Source organism: Rattus rattus, chromosome 3, assembly GCF_011064425.1.
Source record: "Rattus rattus isolate New Zealand chromosome 3, Rrattus_CSIRO_v1, whole genome shotgun sequence".
In the NCBI taxonomy this organism is placed as follows: domain Eukaryota; kingdom Metazoa; phylum Chordata; class Mammalia; order Rodentia; family Muridae; genus Rattus; species Rattus rattus.
The window spans coordinates 190,617,022-190,635,546 of record NC_046156.1 but is presented as its reverse complement, the minus strand read 5'-3'; the positions used below and the strand labels follow the sequence as shown (position 1 = coordinate 190,635,546).

The 18,525-nt window shown below is 37.7% G+C and overlaps 1 protein-coding gene across 5 annotated transcripts in view; it reads right to left on the bottom strand.

Annotated features, from left to right (window-relative positions):
* Positions 1 to 18,525, bottom strand: part of Kif2a (kinesin family member 2A) — a 65,415-nt gene that overhangs the window by 14,484 nt on the left and 32,406 nt on the right. For 2 of the 5 annotated variants that reach the window (XM_032898922.1, XM_032898925.1), the window contains exons 2-14: positions 15,868 to 15,962; positions 15,171 to 15,287; positions 12,239 to 12,293; positions 9,665 to 9,787; positions 9,003 to 9,103; positions 6,626 to 6,721; positions 5,044 to 5,098; positions 4,542 to 4,704; positions 2,771 to 2,861; positions 2,609 to 2,672; positions 1,691 to 1,782; positions 710 to 852; positions 379 to 583 (exon numbers count right to left, since the gene is read on the bottom strand). In XM_032898922.1, the coding sequence (XP_032754813.1) occupies positions 379 to 583; positions 710 to 852; positions 1,691 to 1,782; positions 2,609 to 2,672; positions 2,771 to 2,861; positions 4,542 to 4,704; positions 5,044 to 5,098; positions 6,626 to 6,721; positions 9,003 to 9,103; positions 9,665 to 9,787; positions 12,239 to 12,293; positions 15,171 to 15,287; positions 15,868 to 15,962 (1,400 nt within the window). Of the gene's footprint in view, positions 1 to 378; positions 584 to 709; positions 853 to 1,690; positions 1,783 to 2,608; positions 2,673 to 2,770; positions 2,862 to 4,541; positions 4,705 to 5,043; positions 5,099 to 6,625; positions 6,722 to 9,002; positions 9,104 to 9,664; positions 9,788 to 12,238; positions 12,294 to 15,170; positions 15,288 to 15,867; positions 15,963 to 17,748; positions 18,213 to 18,525 lie in introns of those variants that run through there. The other 3 variants (XM_032898923.1, XM_032898926.1, XM_032898924.1) reach the window with 2 other exon arrangements.

Below are 18,525 nucleotides of genomic sequence, written 5' to 3'. Positions count from 1 at the left end.
TGGGTCTTTAGGAGGCATAGACCTAGAGAGGACACCATATACCTCATTTTTGGGTTCTGTCTGTTTTGAGTAGGAAAACTCTTTTCTTAGTTCAATTCCATAGTTGTCTGCCACTACGAAAGCCAGGCTAACTAGAGCCCTTTTACCATCTAGCTAAGCAACCCCAGAAACGGACTGTTGATTTGTTTCCTTTAACTTGATTAAGAACAATAAAAATATGTGCATGGAAAAATTCTATGTACAATAAAATCTATAACTTCCAGTATGACAATTTAAATTTGTAAACCTTTTCTTTTACAAGGTGATACAGGTTTTACAACTGAGTAATCAGACTTAAGGTCAGAAGTAAAAGGTCTTTCATAATTACATTTTACTTACCTTGAGTGCTAAAAGGCTTTTATTAATTTCAGCACCTTCAAGCCTGGTTTGCCTGTCTGCACTGGATGTATCAGCTCCTCTTTCGTTCCCAGCCAGGTCGATGAGAGAAAATTTACCATGTAGTTTCCCCTTCCTCCTAAGAATGATCTGAAACACTGCATGGCTCCGAGATGAGTGTGCATTTGCAGATGTCTGACCAGATGTTCTAATGGGATTAAGGACAGATTGACACATTAACACTTGGATTTACAGTTATCATAGTATTTTCTTTTGGCTTTGCTGGTAGGCTGAACACACAGGACCTGACACAGGAGTTCCTGTTCAGACTCACCTGCAGCTGTTGCCGATGTCGATGAGCTTCAGAACGTCTTCCACACACTTGACCTCCCGTTCCTGCAGCCCTACCACTTGCACCTGCTGCTTTCCATCCTCTAGGACTCTTAACTTTGTTTTCCTATTTAGTAAGTCAAACACCTGGAGAAAACCAGGTTTGAATCAGAAAACTAGCTTTGGAAAAAAAAAAATCACCTCTACAAAAGCGAAAATAAGACTATTATTTTCAGAACAATGTTCAACATTGAAAGTTGAAAAAACATCAACTATTATATTTACAATCATATAAATCTTGTGGTAGTGGAGTTCATAAAACAAAGCAATGTACTGAATACCACCAAACTGTATACTTAAAAATGGCTAATATATATGAAGACATATATATAAAACATATATATAAACATATAAACAGGGCTGGAGAGATGGCTCAGCGGTTAAGAGCACTGACTGCTCTTCCAGAGGTCCTGAGTTCAAATCCCAGTAACCACATGGTGGTTCACAACTATCTGTAATGAGATCTGATGCCCTCTTCTGGTGTGTCTGAAGACAGCTATGGTGTACTCAGAAACATAAAACAAATAAATCTTTAAAAAAAAAAAAAAACCATATAAACATATAAAACCACAGTTTTTTTCTTACAAAGGTCTGGAAACTAGAAGGCAATTCAGTTGGTAAAGTGCTTGCCAAGCAAGTACAAGGACCTGAGCTTTATCCCCAGAAACAGGGCAGTAATCACAGTATTGGGCAGGTAGAGACCCTGGAGCACACTGGCCATCTTGCCTATCCTAACTGTCCAGCTACAGGCCACAGTGAAAGTCCCTGTCTCAAAAAAGTACAAGACGTACGGCTCCTGAGACATAACACCTGAGGCTGACCATGAGACTCTATATGTACACATTCACCTTCACATGTACATAACCACATATATGCACTCATGGACCCACCCCATCCACAAAAGAACACAAAACTTCTCACATACCTTTCCACTATAAATTTCAAAAAATGTTGCATATACTTGGAGTTCTAGTTTCTTATAGTTTGGCTTCTTCAGCATTAAAAACACATCTCGAGCTGTTGAAAATTTTAAGATACAACAATTGTATAAATTCCTTTTCTATTTTTAGAAGAATCAGTTAAAATTAGGTTAATAGTGTCAATAAAAATAAAGCTGTAAAAGAAGCTATTCTCTTTTACATTCCACGAAAGGCTGCTACTGTTTATCCTTGAAAGGGGTCAATGTGAAGCTCAGTTGGCAGCCTAGCATGCACAAAGCTCGGGGTCAGCTGTATGTGTGTATGGGGAGGAGGGGTGATCCAGTGACAATTAGCCATTACATAGTTTATAGTAATCTCTAATGGAGATTACTCCATCTTTATTAGTGACCCAATATAATAAGATGTTTTTGTCACCAAGAACTTAATCTGACATTTCTTTTATCACTTTGTCTTTTTTTAAACAAGATCTCTGTTAGCCATGGTAGGCCTCAAATTTGCTATACAGCTGAGGATGACTGTGAATTCAGATGATCTTGCCTTCACCTCTTAAGTAGTAGGATTACAAATATGTGCTACCATGCCTGACATTTCTTTTCATTTATATATATACATATATATATACATATATATATGTGTGTATATATATATATATATTTATTTTTTTTTTTCTTTTTTTCGGAGCTGGGGACCGAACCCAGGGCCTTGTGCTTCCTAGGCAAGCGCTCTACCACTGAGCTAAATCCCCAACCCCGACATTTCTTTTCAAATCATCTGAAATCAAACAGTTGATCTAATACACTGTGTATAGCCGGACAATAGATATAAACAATACAGAGCCTTACTCAAGCAGACCTGTGTAATGATCAAGAATATCATAAACTCTGTACACAAAGGACACTCACCTGCTAATGCATAAATTCCCTTAGAGCAATCCTGGTTCTTTCCTGAAAAGTCACCACCCATAGTCTACATTGGGAAAGAAAGTAGACTTTAGGCTGTGTAACTAAACTTTCAGAGGGAGACTACAGCATCATAGCAGGATACAACTTTATCAAATGACTTACGTGAGTTTTCCCACTTCCAGTCTGCCCATAAGCAAAGCAGGTAGCCATGCCCCTTTCAAATATTGTTTCCACCAGTGGCCTGGCAGTAAATCTGAAAAAGGGGAATGAAAACGTGTGTCACAAATATAGTCAGATAAGCAACCTAAGTACTATAAAGTTTATTTCTTTAACAAAATATAGCAGGAGCTTAAATATTAGATTGGTAAAAATGAACCAAAAATCTTGCTTTGAATCATAAATTTTAAATCCAAACACTTTTATCAAGAAAAATAGAAAACATGACAACACATTTTGGGGCCATTTTCTGCCTATTCTTACATTGTTAAAATAAAACCCTTGTTTTGGGATTACACAAACTCTTGGCAAGTACTTTCTGCAATCTGTTGGCTGTGAAGGTGGCTTCCTTCCAATAATGTGTTCAGATGCTTGAGAAGATTTGAAGAAAGCTAAAAAAACAATTGCCAGTTCTGATTACAATTCCCATTTTAAATAGACACATCAAAGTGTACCTATTCAGTATTCCAATGTCCTTTGTTTTTCTCCCAGTTTACTGGTCTAAGATCACAGCAGCTCGTCTAACAGTATTTCACTGGTAACATTTTCAATTCTTAAGATTCTTATTAGCTCCAATTTTTTGTTTTGTTTACTGGGAATTTTGACAAAATGAAATTAGGAAATAAACCATAGCATCATAATAAATACAAAGCTATTTCTGCATGGAATATAACAGCAATGCTGTAAAAATCTGTTGTGACTATTAGAAGTAAGAATGTTTATTATGTCAAAAAATCTATATAACATAAAAATTTAGGGTGTCTACTTTATGTGTACAAATCAGACTCCTATAAGTTGAATGTAAACTAAAAATTCCATTCACTAAAACCACCTTCAAACTTAAAGATGATTTAAAAAATAGGCAAATTTAAGTAGATTTTACAGTGGTTTTTAACTTTTATTTGTAAGCACACACTAGGTAAAGATTTGGACTAATTAGTAATTAACACACAATAAGCATTTCAAATTTATTAGTACAATGGAAAAATGTATGTTTTCTGTGCCTCACATACCATTACTTATGACAGTACTTCCCAGAATGTGTTCTTTCCTTTTATTTTATGTGTACGAGTGTTCTGCCAATGGGTATCTCTGTGGGACACCCAAGGGCAGTACCCATGGACAATAGTAATGCATGTTAGATGACCTTAGAAAATCTGTGACTGGTTCTAGGTGGCTGTGAGCCATATTGGTACTGGAAAAAATAGGTCTTCTGGAATAACAGCCAGTGTTCTCAATGCAAAACCATTTCTCTAACACCTTTCAGAAATATCATATCTATGTGTGTATATGATATGTGTAAATTAACTATTAGTTAGCATAAAAACAAACTTTCAGGAGTCTGTGTTCCTGGGGCTTGCTATGTAAACCAGGCCAGTCTCAAACTCAGAGATCATCCTACCACACCCAGGATAAAAAAATTGCTAATCTTTTGAAGTATTATAGAGATCACATTTTTTTTTTCTTTTTCTTTTTTTTTTTTTTCGGAGCTGGGGACCGAACCCAGGGCCTTGCGCTTGCTAGGCAAGCGCTCTACCGCTGAGCTAAATCCCCAACCCCTAGAGATCACATTTTAAACTCAAAGAGTTTCTTACATTTTTTTCAATTAATGTCAGAATAAGAAAGCACATTACACCCCTGGAGAACTGTACTAAGAACATTAAGTTGTCAAGAAAGTAATAAAATTTTAAGATTAATTTAAAACAAATTCACTTACCTGTAAACCATTTCATTAGGAGCTGAGTCATCAAAGGCATAATCAAAACGAAATGTCTGGTTTTCTAAGTACCTTGTTAAGTCTACTTTCTGTTTGGGTTCATGAACCATCACAACATCTTTACTAGGGATTGTGATGACATCAAGATCTTTCATCTGAGTTTCTAAAAGAATAAACAAAAATCAATGTTCAGTAATTTTCACAGAGTTTGATCTAATGACCCAAATTTTAAAAAAATGATTTGAGGTCTTTATAAAATGATTTTAATTTTCTGTGTGAATGTATGCACACACACCATGGTGTGGCATGTGTGTGGGGACGAGAGAACAATCTGTCTGAATCAGTTCCATTTCTCCCCATGGGCTCTCACAGATCATTAGGACTTGCAGTAGGCAGACGATCCTGGAACTCACAATCCGTCTCCCTGAGGTCCCCAGTACTGGGTTACAGACATGGTCACCACGCCCAACTTCTAAACTGATTCCCCTACAAAGCAGCATACCTTTTTTATTGAGTGGTCGTTTTCTTACACAAACACATATCCTATGTTCATCAATCTAGGAATTAAAAAATATTATTTTACTGACTTATAAATGCTATAAAAAACAATGAAAATAATCTATGGTTTTTAAAATTTTCTTAACATAATTATGGTGGTTAAGTTTTTTTTTTTTTTTTTAAAAGAATGATTTATTTATTACATATCAGTACACTGTAGCTGTCTTCAGATGCACCAGAAGAGGGCATCAGATCCCATTACAGATGGTTGTGAGGGTGGTTAAGTTTTAAAAAAGTTAGCATTGCACAACTTTTAATTGTTACTAGAATTCTGAGCACTGTGAAACTTTATTTTTGATAAACTATTACTTAGTAAATAAAAATTTTATAAGTATTATTCTTAGCATCAGTTCTTATTAAGAAGGTACTTTCTATTCATTTCAAGACATGATGCATAAAATAAAAGTAAAAATTTCTATTCTACAAATTGGTATCTTTTCAAAATGTTTATTGTAGGTAACGTTAGCAAAGAACACTAACAGGAAAAAACAAAATAAAACAAAACAAACAAACCAAAAACCCCCAGTATTCTCACACTACTGAGTAAAATAACTAGTTTTATGAATGGCAATTAAAAAACCCTTTTATTTTTAATTATATGCACATATTATAGTTATGTGCATGTGCGTGCTGGATGCCCCTGGAACTGGAGGTAGTTAGATGTCCTGACACAGTGCTGCAGGGAACCTTGAGGACCCAAATTGTGTCCTACACACACAGCTGATTGCTCATAGGAGGTGGAGATGAGCCACCTCTCCAGCCCCATTAATGACAAAGCTTATTTTAAAGATAAAAATTACTTTCAATACATGGTTTCTTAGAATATTCTCCTCTTGTCGCTGCTATTTTAAAGTTTGACAAATTGTCAGACTAAAACCATGAGTTCAGGTGCAACAGGTGAGATATCTGGCAGTGTAGCAAGGTCTAAAATATACAGGAACACAAGTTTATGAGTAAGAAACCTATCAGGGTCTGTAAAATTCTGCTTAACACAAATGTTTGGTAACCAAACACTCTATATATGATAGGTCAATTCTTATTTCTCCTTGGAAGAGCATCTTCATTGTGCAGCAGGTAATGAACTACAGAGTAGTTCTCAGCACTGGAATTCTGGTCTATTATAGTCCTTTAGGAATGAAAGCCAGAATAATTTGTATTTAAAAATAACAAATTAGTTTAATAGTAAACCAGTGATTTAACCAAAGTTAAATAAGCTTGGAGCTGAGATCAAAGCCTGTGTGAAGGTCAAAAAAGAAATTAGGTTTCCTCTGGACTCACTAGCTGATACACAGGCATCTGAAGACAAGGAGGCTTTGCCTGCAACGAGCAGGTATGCGGGCAGCACTTCTGATATGAAAACTAAAGACGAACGAAAAAAGAGGAGCCATGATTTTTCTGAAATTACACGAACTGAACCTCATAAGGAAAGACGAAACCATACAGGTAAATAAAATATACGATTAGTAAGTATGAATGTTTTATCAACAGTATGACATTTTCAGGTAATGATTCACAAAGGACCTTACAGGATCAGCTGTTGTGAGGGGTCTATAGTCCAAGCTCCCTCTGAAGTCTCTGATCATACACATAATCTCGTAATTTGGATTTGTGGCATCGACATCCTATTCAAAGACAGGATTGGAAACTTAATGATACTTATAGTCACACGGTATGTGTTGCATATAATTTTGAAAGTTGCAAATCAGACACTGCCATTTGTTAACCAAACTCAAAGTCATACTAAAACTATGACATAACTTCCAAGTTCAGATTAATGTGTTCAAAATTACTTTCACATAAATAACACAATTATGTTAATCTGCATTTATCTGGTGAATTCCAAAGTTTCCTCACTAAACCTATCCTTTAACTGTTTAAAAAATCATCTATAATGCATTTCCTTTAACTATGTCAGAAAATGCAGCAATGGAAGAGCACTCTGAGACACTGGCAGAGAGCCCTAGAAAGGCCGGACCTGGGGAAACACATTCTACATTCTAACTCTCAGAACTGCTCCATCTAGTGTTTCAATAATCTAAGCATCCTGAGCCTGCACAAGGCACTGTGAGGTTCCTGCGGTCACATCCATAAAGACCCCTCCTTTCCCTACCCTGTCCATCAGCACTCATCCTCCCAAAGGATCGGTATTTACTATTTACTTTTCCTCTGCCTATGCAAGTTCTACTGTCAACACATTAAAGGATTCTTTAAAACGTTTCGTCTGCAGATGAAAGCATGCTGTTTAGTTACATATAAATGTCCTGTTTTTAAATATAAACGTAGTCTTAAAAGTAAATTACAATATGGGTTCATTCCCATTCATTCTCCTCTATTAGCTCTAAGATAGCCAAGATGTAACAAAACAACAAAAGCCAGTATGATATAGGACATAGGATCATGTGTTATCTTAAATATGATGTTATCTGATAATTTGTTTGCTGTTTTATTTTTTATTTTATTTTCTTTTTCTTTTCTCTCTCTCTCTCTCTTTTTTTTTTTTTCGGAGCTGGGGACCAAACCCAGGGCTTTGTGCTTGCTAGGCAAGCGCTCTACCCCTGAGCTAAATCCCCAACCCCTGAGTCAGGGTTTCAAGTAGTACAGGCTGACCTGGAACTTTGGTCCTCTACCTCCCGGGTGCTTGCTGAGAGGTAGGCTAAGCAGTTCAAAAGCAAGATAATATTTTAAAAGTTACAAAGAAAAAGAGAAAACAGGCCAAAGAATTGAATTCTGACTGCAATTCATTTTAAATTCAAAAAGTCGTGGTCAACAGCCTCCCTGCAATGAATAATGAATCACTGACACTCAAGTCGGGGCTATTCACGTTCTGACTGCACTCGAGTCCTGACCTGTCACTGAAGTTTATTCTCACCTTCATAAAGGGACAGCAACCCGCCAGGTGGGAAGCAGGATGTGAAGAATGAGCGCTCCCTGGGATGTTTAAAGATTACAAGTTCCCTCAGGAAACACCAGGTGGCGCTTGTGCTAAGTGTCAACAAACTGTGTTCTGTGTAGTCTTCCGGAGTCAGGGCTCAGACCACCTAAGCTGTTTCAAACTCACCACGTAGCAGTGATGAAGCCTTGAACTTCTAATCCCCCTGCCTTTACCAATTCAAGTGCTGGGAATACAAACGCTGTACCAGCAAGCCTAGCTTTGTATTATTTATTTCAAGAAGATAGTCTTAGATAGTCTTCAGGCGTAAACTAATGTTTCAGGTGGAGCACTACGTCACGTTTAAATTCTACAACAAAACGTATGAACTGTAGGCTCGACACAGTTTAAGGGCACTTGAAAATACTATTAAAAGCAGCTGGATGCCTTACATTATACAGGAAACAAATTCTGTGATTTAACAGAAACAGTACAAATAATGATACAGATATGATAACTTCTAACATGTAAAGATTTTCCAGTTATTAAATATTTGCTAACATCTGAAGAGAAAAAAAGAACAACACAATAGAGACACACTCACTTTATGTGCACTAAATCAAAATATTGTTTATCCAATTTTACCATACCTAGTTGGACCAAGATATGTCCAAACAATAATTTTCATTTACATCTATTGTGGGTAGTTTTCCAAAGCTTTCTATTTTCATGTAGATCTTTCTAAATAAAAGCCTAAAAGTTTTCAATATTATAATACATAGTTTATGATTCTACACACAAATACTTTCAAGAATAGACCAATTTTAGGGCTAACATATAACACTAAACTTTAACTGTAATAAGTGAATGTAATAAAAAATCTGTACCAGTAATTTATTTTTTAAAAACGTACACATTATTTTTACACTTCAATTTAAGGAAGTCCTTAGGTTTATTTTAAAATCAACTATTTTCACTGATATAACCTAATCTTTTCTCCAAACAACAAACACTTTTGAATTTACATTACAAACCTGGGCTCTTTTTTCTCTAAGTTCTTGCTGTTGCAATCTTCTTTTTTCTCGTTTTTCTTGCAATTTTTCTACTTCTTTCACACAATTAGATTTTCTACGTGCTAAAAGGAAAAAGATGAGCTGCAGAAGCATAGCTTTCTTTTTACAGAATTACATTTAACATACAGATATTTTATGAGTAACTTCAGCGCACGTGCGCGCGCACACACAATGTCCACAGTGATGAACATGCCAAATGCCCAGGTGAGCTTCACTATGAGCTGCTTTAACAAAAGCAGGAACAGGACATCATACAGATGAGCCAGGGAATGACTCGGACACACTGACACATGTCATCTCTTGGTTTAGAATCACAGACCTTTGAACTGAAAGGATCAAGAAGTATAATTTTCTTCTAGAATCAAAAAACAACAACAACAACAACAACAAAAAAACCTAGCCAGAATTTTAAATTCAAAACAATTGTTACAATCTCACACCAAATGTTATATATCTCCAATTAATTAGTTAAAGTACTAAGCACAAATTATACTTTGTTGGCGAGTGTAATCTTTAGCCAAGTTTGTCTTGGATTGTTCACTACATAGGAACCTGTAAGGCTGACCAAGAGAGACTACATGTACGCCTAAAACGATGGAGTCCTTGATCCAGTATTTACATACAAGGAGGTCCAAACTCCTTTTTTGCAGCTTGAACTGGAGATATATCTGAAACGCTACCATTCTGTTGTGCGGAAGATGACTGCTCAGGAAGTTGACTAGGCCGTGCGCGTGCTGAACCAACCACTAGAAAACAAAGTTAATTCAGGAAAGTTAAAAGCTAACCATGGTAAAAGAAAAAGGCATCCTCATGTCAAATCTGATACATAAATAGTACACTCATACCAGGTACAATGGCTAATACCTAAATTGACACAACTAAAAGATATTTTTAAAGTATTATTTACATCAGGAAAGAGGAAGGCAGATCTCTGAGTTTGTGGTCAGCATGGATTTCATAGAAAGTTACAAATAATAGTCTTAAAATGCAAACAAAAACTGGTGTGATTTTAGCTACAAAACTACTCACCTAAATAAATGACTTTTAATAATAATTTTTAAAGATGCACATGAAACCCATCTTATACTTCCAGAATGTAAAGACATTCCCTACAGTGTACGTGCAATTTAAAAGCATCCTCTCTGCCCCACCTGGGCATCCAGTCCATAGACATACAGCTACTAAACCCAGACAATATTGCTGATGCCAAGAAGTGCATGCTGACAGGAGCCTGATATAGCTGTCTCCTGAGAGACTCTGCCAGAGCATGACAAATACAGAGGTGAATGCTCACAGCCAACCATTGGACTGAGAACGGGGTTCCCAATGGAAGAGTTAGAGAAAGGATTGAAGGAGCTAAAGGGGTTTGCAACTGGGTAAGAACAACAATACCAACCAACCAGAGCTCTCAGGGACTAAACCACCATCCAAAGAGTGCACATGGACATACCCATGGCTCCAGCTGTGAATGTAGCAGAGGATGGCCTTGTTGGGCACCAGTGAAAGGAGAAGCCCTTGGTCCTGCCAAGGCTGGACCCCCCCCCCCCAGTGTAGGGAATGTCAGGGCAGGGAGGCAGCAAGAGGTGGGTTGTTGGGTAGGGGAACACCCTCATAGAAGACGGGGAGAGGAAGGGGACAGGGGATTTATGGATGATAAACCGGAAAAGGGGATAACATGATAACATTTGAAAATATCAAAAAAAAAAAAAAGCAAGGCAAATTCTAATTGTCTCCTTTTTCTTTTTTTGCACATAAAGTAAATACCATCATGCTCAGGAAACTATGGAACATTGGCATTTTAAAAGAATGCAAAGGACCAGGACTTGGGGAATTCTTTCTACTAATCTCTTAGGGTGTTACCTCTGTCTCTGTTTTTTTTGAGACAACAAATAATGTGAAGTAAATACTATTTTATGGACAGAAAAAAAGAAAAAGTATTCTCACTTCTAAAAATGTACACAGTTCAGACACACAGAAATCAAATGTAAAAGTCCTCCCAACCTTCCTTACAGTCCAGACTCCATTCTTTTCTCCCCAACATACAAATCTTCAGTATTTTACCACTGTAGATGTCATAACAATACAAAAAGAGACTTAAACCTGGGCTAAAGAGACTCTGTCTCAAATGCACCCAGGCTCAGGAAATTTATATAAATTCTTCAACAATGTGAAAGGTGGTGGTGAAAGGACTTTCTCCTCTCTCCTTTAGTCTCTTCTCTGGTGCTTGTGGCCCACCTTGTACTACCATCCATCCATGCAACAGAGCAACAACTGCACAGTAGTCCTGAATCAAACAACAGTAAACAAGAAACTAGTCTTGTCCACGTGTCCTGGCTGTGAAACTCAAAGTCAACTATAATGTATGCCCATTTAAACTTTCTTTTGCCAACTCCAAACCTAACCATTTCTCAAAGCCTTAGTCAGAAATTACAATCAAGCCAATGATAATGAATGTGACACCATCATCATCTGAATCCTTCCTCTTTCTTTCTCTAATGTCCACCTCCATTTTTTAAAACTGAGTGAGTTGAATAAACAGTACATACTGAGTCTCTAGTCACCACACATGCTTCTGTTTTGTTTTACTGAGTCTTGCCTTGTAGCCCTATTAGCCTAGAATCCCCTATACAGACAAGATCGGCTTCCAACTTGTAGGGAGGTTCCTCCCTCTACCTCCTGAGTTCTCAAACTACAGGCATGCCTCGCCATGAGTAGTATGTATTTCTTTTCTTTTTTTTTTTTTTTTTATATATTAGTTTATTTTTTTTTTTTTATTTATTTTTTTATTAACTTGAGTATTTCTTATGTACATTTCGAGTGTTATTCCCTTTCCCGGTTTCCGGGCCAACATCCCCCTAACCCCTCCCCCCCCCTTCTTTATGGGTGTTCCCCTCCCCATCCTCCCCCCATTGCCGCCCTCCCCCCAACAATCTAGTTCACTGGGGGTTCAGTCTTAGCAGGACCCAGGGCTTCCCATTCCACTGGTGCTCTTACTAGGATATTCATTGCTAAGTATGTATTTCTTAAACTAGAGAAAGATTTTTAATGCTATTGAGATATTAGGGAATAAGGAACACTAATGTTAAAATTAGCCATGTATGGTTTGAACACCAAGGGTAATATTAACTTTTTATATACCTCATCAAAGTCATGCTAAAAACTTCAGGATAAAGATTAAGAAATAAAGTTTTCCTTACCTCTATTATCTCTGGGGGGAGGGTCGTTCTTAATAGATGCCACAGTCCGTCGGTTCTACAGAAAAAAAGTAGTATTTACTTATTTTTTTTTTCCCTTCATTCCTCACAAGTATCACTGCCTTGGCTATTTTTAATTAAATGAAAGTAAACAGGCAATAGTAACATGAAGCCAAATGAAGAAAAAACTATAAATAATAAAAAAAAAATAGCTAATTCATCAACAGTCAACGTCCTTTAGGAGGTTTCTATATCCAAATTCCCCATATATTAATGACTGTGAGCCTAGCCTTTAACGGCTGAGCCATCTCTCTAGCCCCCCATATATTAATGAATATGAGAAAGATATTGCTCTAAAGACCTTATCCACTGCAGTTTCACACAACTCTACGGAATCATTATTTTCTTGATTCCGAGCTCGGGTCAGGTGTAGAGATCTTATTTATGAAGTTCTGTAGTACAATTTTTTTCATCATTACTCAGAAATGAATAGACCAACATCCACCCACCCACCCTCCGCTCCCCAGAGGGTAGGGAAAAAGAGAAAGAGAGGTGAAAGAGAGAAAGTTTTGTAGTTTTGCTTCTCAGACTATGGAGAGAATTTTCCAAAGGCCTTTTGATGCTCAGCCTTGGCTATTCCATCACTGATCCACTACAGCCCGAGCGAATGTTGAAGTGGGGCTAAGTAACTACACTATATTCTACCTTGCCAAAACTGTGTACAGGTAGGGGATCTCGTATCTGAAAAGCACTACACTAGGAATATTCCACATTTCTTCACATCTCAGAATATCTGTGTATGTGCTCTCATGTGTGTGAAATCAGGTATTTTTATGACAGGACTCAACTTTAAACGCACATTCATTTATGTTTCATATATACCTTGAATACACGGAGTCCGAAGTCTTCGTGTGTGTGTGTGGGGGGGGGTGTGTTAGTGTGAACACAGGAGGGCATCTGGTGTCTGCTGTCATGTTCTACCTTATCCTGGAGTCCACTTGAACTGGAACCAGGCTGACAGCCAGCAAGCTCCGGCAATCCTTCCACCTGTCCCCCCGGAGCTGTAGTTACAGGGTCATAGCTGCTTTAGTACTTAGTTATGTGGATTCAAATCCAACAATGGTGGTACAAGGGCCCTTACTCAGGGACCTCCAACCTCCCTGAGGATAACGTTATATATTTATGGTGTAGCTTCATTCTAACTGAAATTCATCACATATGTGCAATTTCTTTTCTGTGATCTAATGTTTGTTCTCAAAAACTTTGCATTTGGAGGCTGGTAAGATAGCTCAGCAGGTAAAATTACTTTCTGCACAAGTCTAAACAGAGTCAACCCTAAACGCCCTCTCTACAAAAAGAGTCCAATGTGGCGTGAGCTGCCACGCAGTGTGTGATGCACTTGCTGTGCCCGGCAGCAAGACAGGCGTCCAGAGCACACGCGGCAGGAGGGGAGAGCCAACGATGGAGGGTGGTCCTGAGAGCTGCCTGAAAACCATGGCATGCACACACCAAGCTCACACAAACCATGAATAAAATAATAACAATAAAAAGTAAAACCTTGGATTTTTGGAGCACTTTCTATCTTGGATTGAGGGACTGGTAGTAAATTACACCTTTGAATCTAAGGAGGTAGTCAGTGTTGATTCCTTTATTCAGATGATATATCAAAGTACTATGAAACAAACATGGCCGTTATCCTAAAAAGACTTCATTAAGGGTTTCAAAGACTTGACTACTGCACAGGCAGCCAACTTCTGGTCCCATTTACATAGCTACTAAGAGTGAATTCACTTAAAAACAAACTCACAGCAAATAATGTAGTTAAACTCAATCCCACACTGAAATTAGATTAGGTATTATTTGGATAGTGGTATTCTCTCTCAAAGTGGAGCCCGGAAGTCAGTAGTTTTAAACTTCATTGGGTGATCTTAAAGGAAAGCAAAGATTAACAACACCCTGAGGCCTGGGGATATGTGGAGCTCGGGGGTAGGATGCCAAGGCAAAGGGGAATTACTGAGCTCGATTTCAACATGGGAGTGGGAGGTGGTAGATAAACTGAAGCTGTGCCAATCCATTCAGGCTATGTAGGAAGCAGTGTATGAAAACACTGCACGCTTAGTAAGGACCTTCACGCAGGAACTCTCACTTCGCTTGTTATCTGAACTCAAACTCTGATTTACATTCACTGATGTAATTTCAGAGCAGAGTAGTTTGTAGATGGTTAAGTGTCTATAACACATTTGCATGTTTATACATGTTTTCCTTGCAAAATATGGAGTTCCTATAGGCTTGCAGGTCACATCAAATTCATCTGTGTATTCTAACAGCACAAGGTAGAAGTCAGTAGACGCCACTGAATCAGACATTAAGAAGCACAGGTTCAACAACTTGGCAGGACTCTGGTTGTATTTTCATGCAGTTTATTAACAGTACAGAGTTTCGAGATACTGGAAGCAGAGCTATCTCTAATGGATTTCCACCTTGGAGAACTACAGCTACTAGGGAGGATGTGACATCACCCTTAAAAGTCTCTCCTCAGCAACGAAACACAGGTAGCTAAACTACGCTTCTCATTTCTCAACATTTTAAAATTACAAAGCCAGAACTTTAAAAGATTACCAGAGCGTGTATTAATAAACAGCTATCTTGTCAGTAAGTGCTCATTCAACACTGACAAGGGAATTGCTCTGACTCATCTCTCCCGAGAAGCTCTCTCTCAAAAAATAACTAGGCAAGGAGTTTTCATGATCTGATCTAAAGAGTGTCATGAATTGTGAACTGGGCAACCTGACTTATGAAGGTGTGTACGACCTGCACTGATACAGATGGTGGGAAAAACATAAAAAAATGAACCTATCAATACTTCACACATACTATATACATTCTTCATTGTCTCGAATCAGCATGCATACATGTGCACTCGCCCCTAACTAACCTTTACAATTTTGTTTACTTTTGAGGATGAGGAAGGTGGAGGTATTTCTGGACTTGGCTCAATGTCTTCATCAGGTACAAGGTCAGGGTTAAGTGAAAAGATGCTTTCCAAGTCAATCTGTATAAATAAACACAGTGAGTTAAAGAGCAAATGACTTCAATCCAAAGTTTCAGACTATGCTGTAAACTAGATTATCTAGAGCAATAGTCCACATATATTTTACACTTGATTTTAAGAACTGTTAGTAAAAAGTGGCCTTCAAAACTACATAATTGTTATTTACATATAGCAACTTTCAAGTTGTGTGCCCTGAGCTAATGAACAGATGATGTATAGAGAGGAGACTTTCTTTCTTTGAGCTCATTTTTACAACTCACTGGACAGATTTTCCTTTTTAATATACAGTTGTTTTGCCTACACAAATGACTGCATACCACATGCATACTTGGCGCCCTAAGACCCCAGAAAAGTGTTGAATCCCCTAGGACTAGTTAGAGATGGCTGTGAACCACCATGTTGGGGCTGGAAATTAAATCAGGGTTCTCCATTAGTCTCAACCATTGATCATCTCTTCAGTTCCTATTCGAAAGTTCTTAAAGGAATGATACAGAATATCTCCATCATATAAAATTATAGCTTAGTATTTTGTTTTGTCGTCAGAGTCTTGACTAGAAATGATGTTTATAGGTAACCGCACCTCTTTTCCTTTTGTGTCTCCATTTTCTATCCACTCGACTGTGACACTTTCATTATCTTCATTTAATGATGTCACCATTGCCTGGTGTATTCGGCCTAAGTAGGAATAAAACATAAGAACAATGAATGGTAGTATTCTTAGAACACAGTTAACTACAACTTAGTGTCTGCATACCCACATACATGCACATACAGTCATACATGTATGATCTGTCATTCTTACAAGCGACTTTTACAAAGTAGACTTTGTCCATTAGGTTTATAGCATCAGATCCAGAAACTCAGGGTATTTGTTAAGATCAAAGTGTGTGTGTGTTGGGGGGAGGGGGAATCAAAGTTTGTGGAGGGGAACTGGGAAGGGGGATAACATTCGAAATGTAAATAAACCAATAAAAATTATATAAAAGTTAAATTTTACCTAAAAAATACAAACAAACAAGCAAGCAAACAAAAAGCCTTCGTGAAAAATGGTCACATTGACAGATAACTAAATTTTTATGCCATTAAACAGTTCTAATGATTAGGAAGTTAACTTGATGACTCCAAACTTAAACTGTGGTATTCAAAACTAAGATTCATAGGACTAACAGTTAACTATACTAATAAAAAGACCATTTGTGGAGAAGAAATCACTTTAAATCATATATGGTGAGCACTAAAGGTATTATCTTTGTAGAGAAAAAAACAAAGGGACTCCGGAAAGGTTGGGAAGTATTAATGTAAATGTCGCCAGCCCGTATCTACACTTACTTCCTCTGATGGTGGTAATCTTGTCATCAGGACACAGAATATGATACACAGGGTTTAAACTGGTTTCCCTTCCCTTTCAGTGGAGCATGGACCTTACCAGTCAATAACTATAAAGCTAAATCATTATTTTAAGCCACTATACAATATTCCATCTGTTGTAATTTATGGAGATCTCTGAGGTTACAGTTTCACTGTATATCTGTCATTATACTCTTTCCACTTATTTTCTTAGGATAAATTCCTAGAGTCAGACTAATAGATTCTCATATATGTATGCACCATATATCTATTATTTCATGTCTTCGTTCCATTTGATTATTAGTTAAATATAGACACTAATTATACATCCACACATTACCTAATAGAATGTTGAACATAACAAATTTTTACAAGTATTCAAATGAAGCCCTAAGGTATTGATAACTTACTTTAAGATAATTACAACATTGTAAGGACCTAAAACAAAAACATGTATGACTGTAATGCTAATGCTGTATTAAAGATTAAGACTATCATTAATTTAAAATATTGTGTATAAAATTACCACACCTCCCTCTTTCTCTCTCTCTCTCTCTCTCTCTCTCTCTCTCTCTCTCTCTCACACACACACACACACACACAAACACACACGCACCCCTCATAAATATTTGCAGAAGTCTTATAAAAATTTCCAATTTTAACCAAACACAATGGTGCACATCTATAACCTAAGCCTTTGGAAGTAGAATCGAGAAGTAAAGCACTCAAGGCTATCCTCAACTACACACTAAGTTTAAGTTCAGACTGAGCTACACAAAACCCCATCTATAAACAATCAATCAATACTCAAATACTAAGAGCATTAAGTACTAGCAACTGTAGTGGCTATTCCTGGTTGTCAACCTGACTATATCTGGAATAAACTACAAACCAGAATTGGAGAGCTCACCTATGATCCATTCCTGAGCTGGAAGACAGAAGGTTCTGACCTGGATGTTGGCATGGAGATCTTGAGGCATGGTGGCCATGAAAAGCTTAGGCCCAGGTCAGGTAGTACACGCTTTTAATCCAGGAGACGGAGGCCAGCAGACCTCCAAGTTCAAGGTCAGCCTGAGACAAAACAAGTCCCAGAAGCAGGTGTGGTTTTACTGACCTTTAACCTGGGTCACACTTTCTGCTGGAGACCTACATAAGGACACTGAAGAATGAAGATTCGCTCTTCCGCTTGCATTTACTTCTCAGCACGTCTGTTGGAATCTACTTCTTCCGAAGACTAACTGAAACAACAGCCTCATGGGACTGAACAACTACTAGATTCTTGGACTTCTAATTCACAGCTGACTATTGTTGGTCATCATAACACAGACTGTAAATCATAATAAATTCCCTCAATATAGAAAGACATTCCATACATTCTGCGACTTAGAGAACCCCGACTAACACAGCAACTGGTACACTGATCGAGACAGAGGATTTGAATTTACTACATCTGAAGATGACTTTGAACATCTGATTTCCATGTGTCCCTGTTGTACCTCTTAAATGCTAGGATTATAGGAATATGTAACCGCATTTGTTTTCTGCTTTTTTTTAAACACACACACAAACTGCTGCTTCCAACACACACACACACACACACACACACACACGCTAGGCTATTAATTTTATTATTTCCACAGACAGCATGATCCAGATACTCCTCTATTAAGTGTAAAAGGGCTGTAGAGAAAGTACAGCAGTTAAGAGCACTTGTGGCACACAAACCAGGTGGCTCAAAACTGTAACTCAAATTCCAGAGAACCTAGCGAACTTTGTAAGTGCTTGTGTACACACACACACACACACACACACACACACACACACACACACACCCCCTCAAACTAAAGAGTAGACACAACAAATTGCCTTCCACTTAGGTTTCCAACCGCAA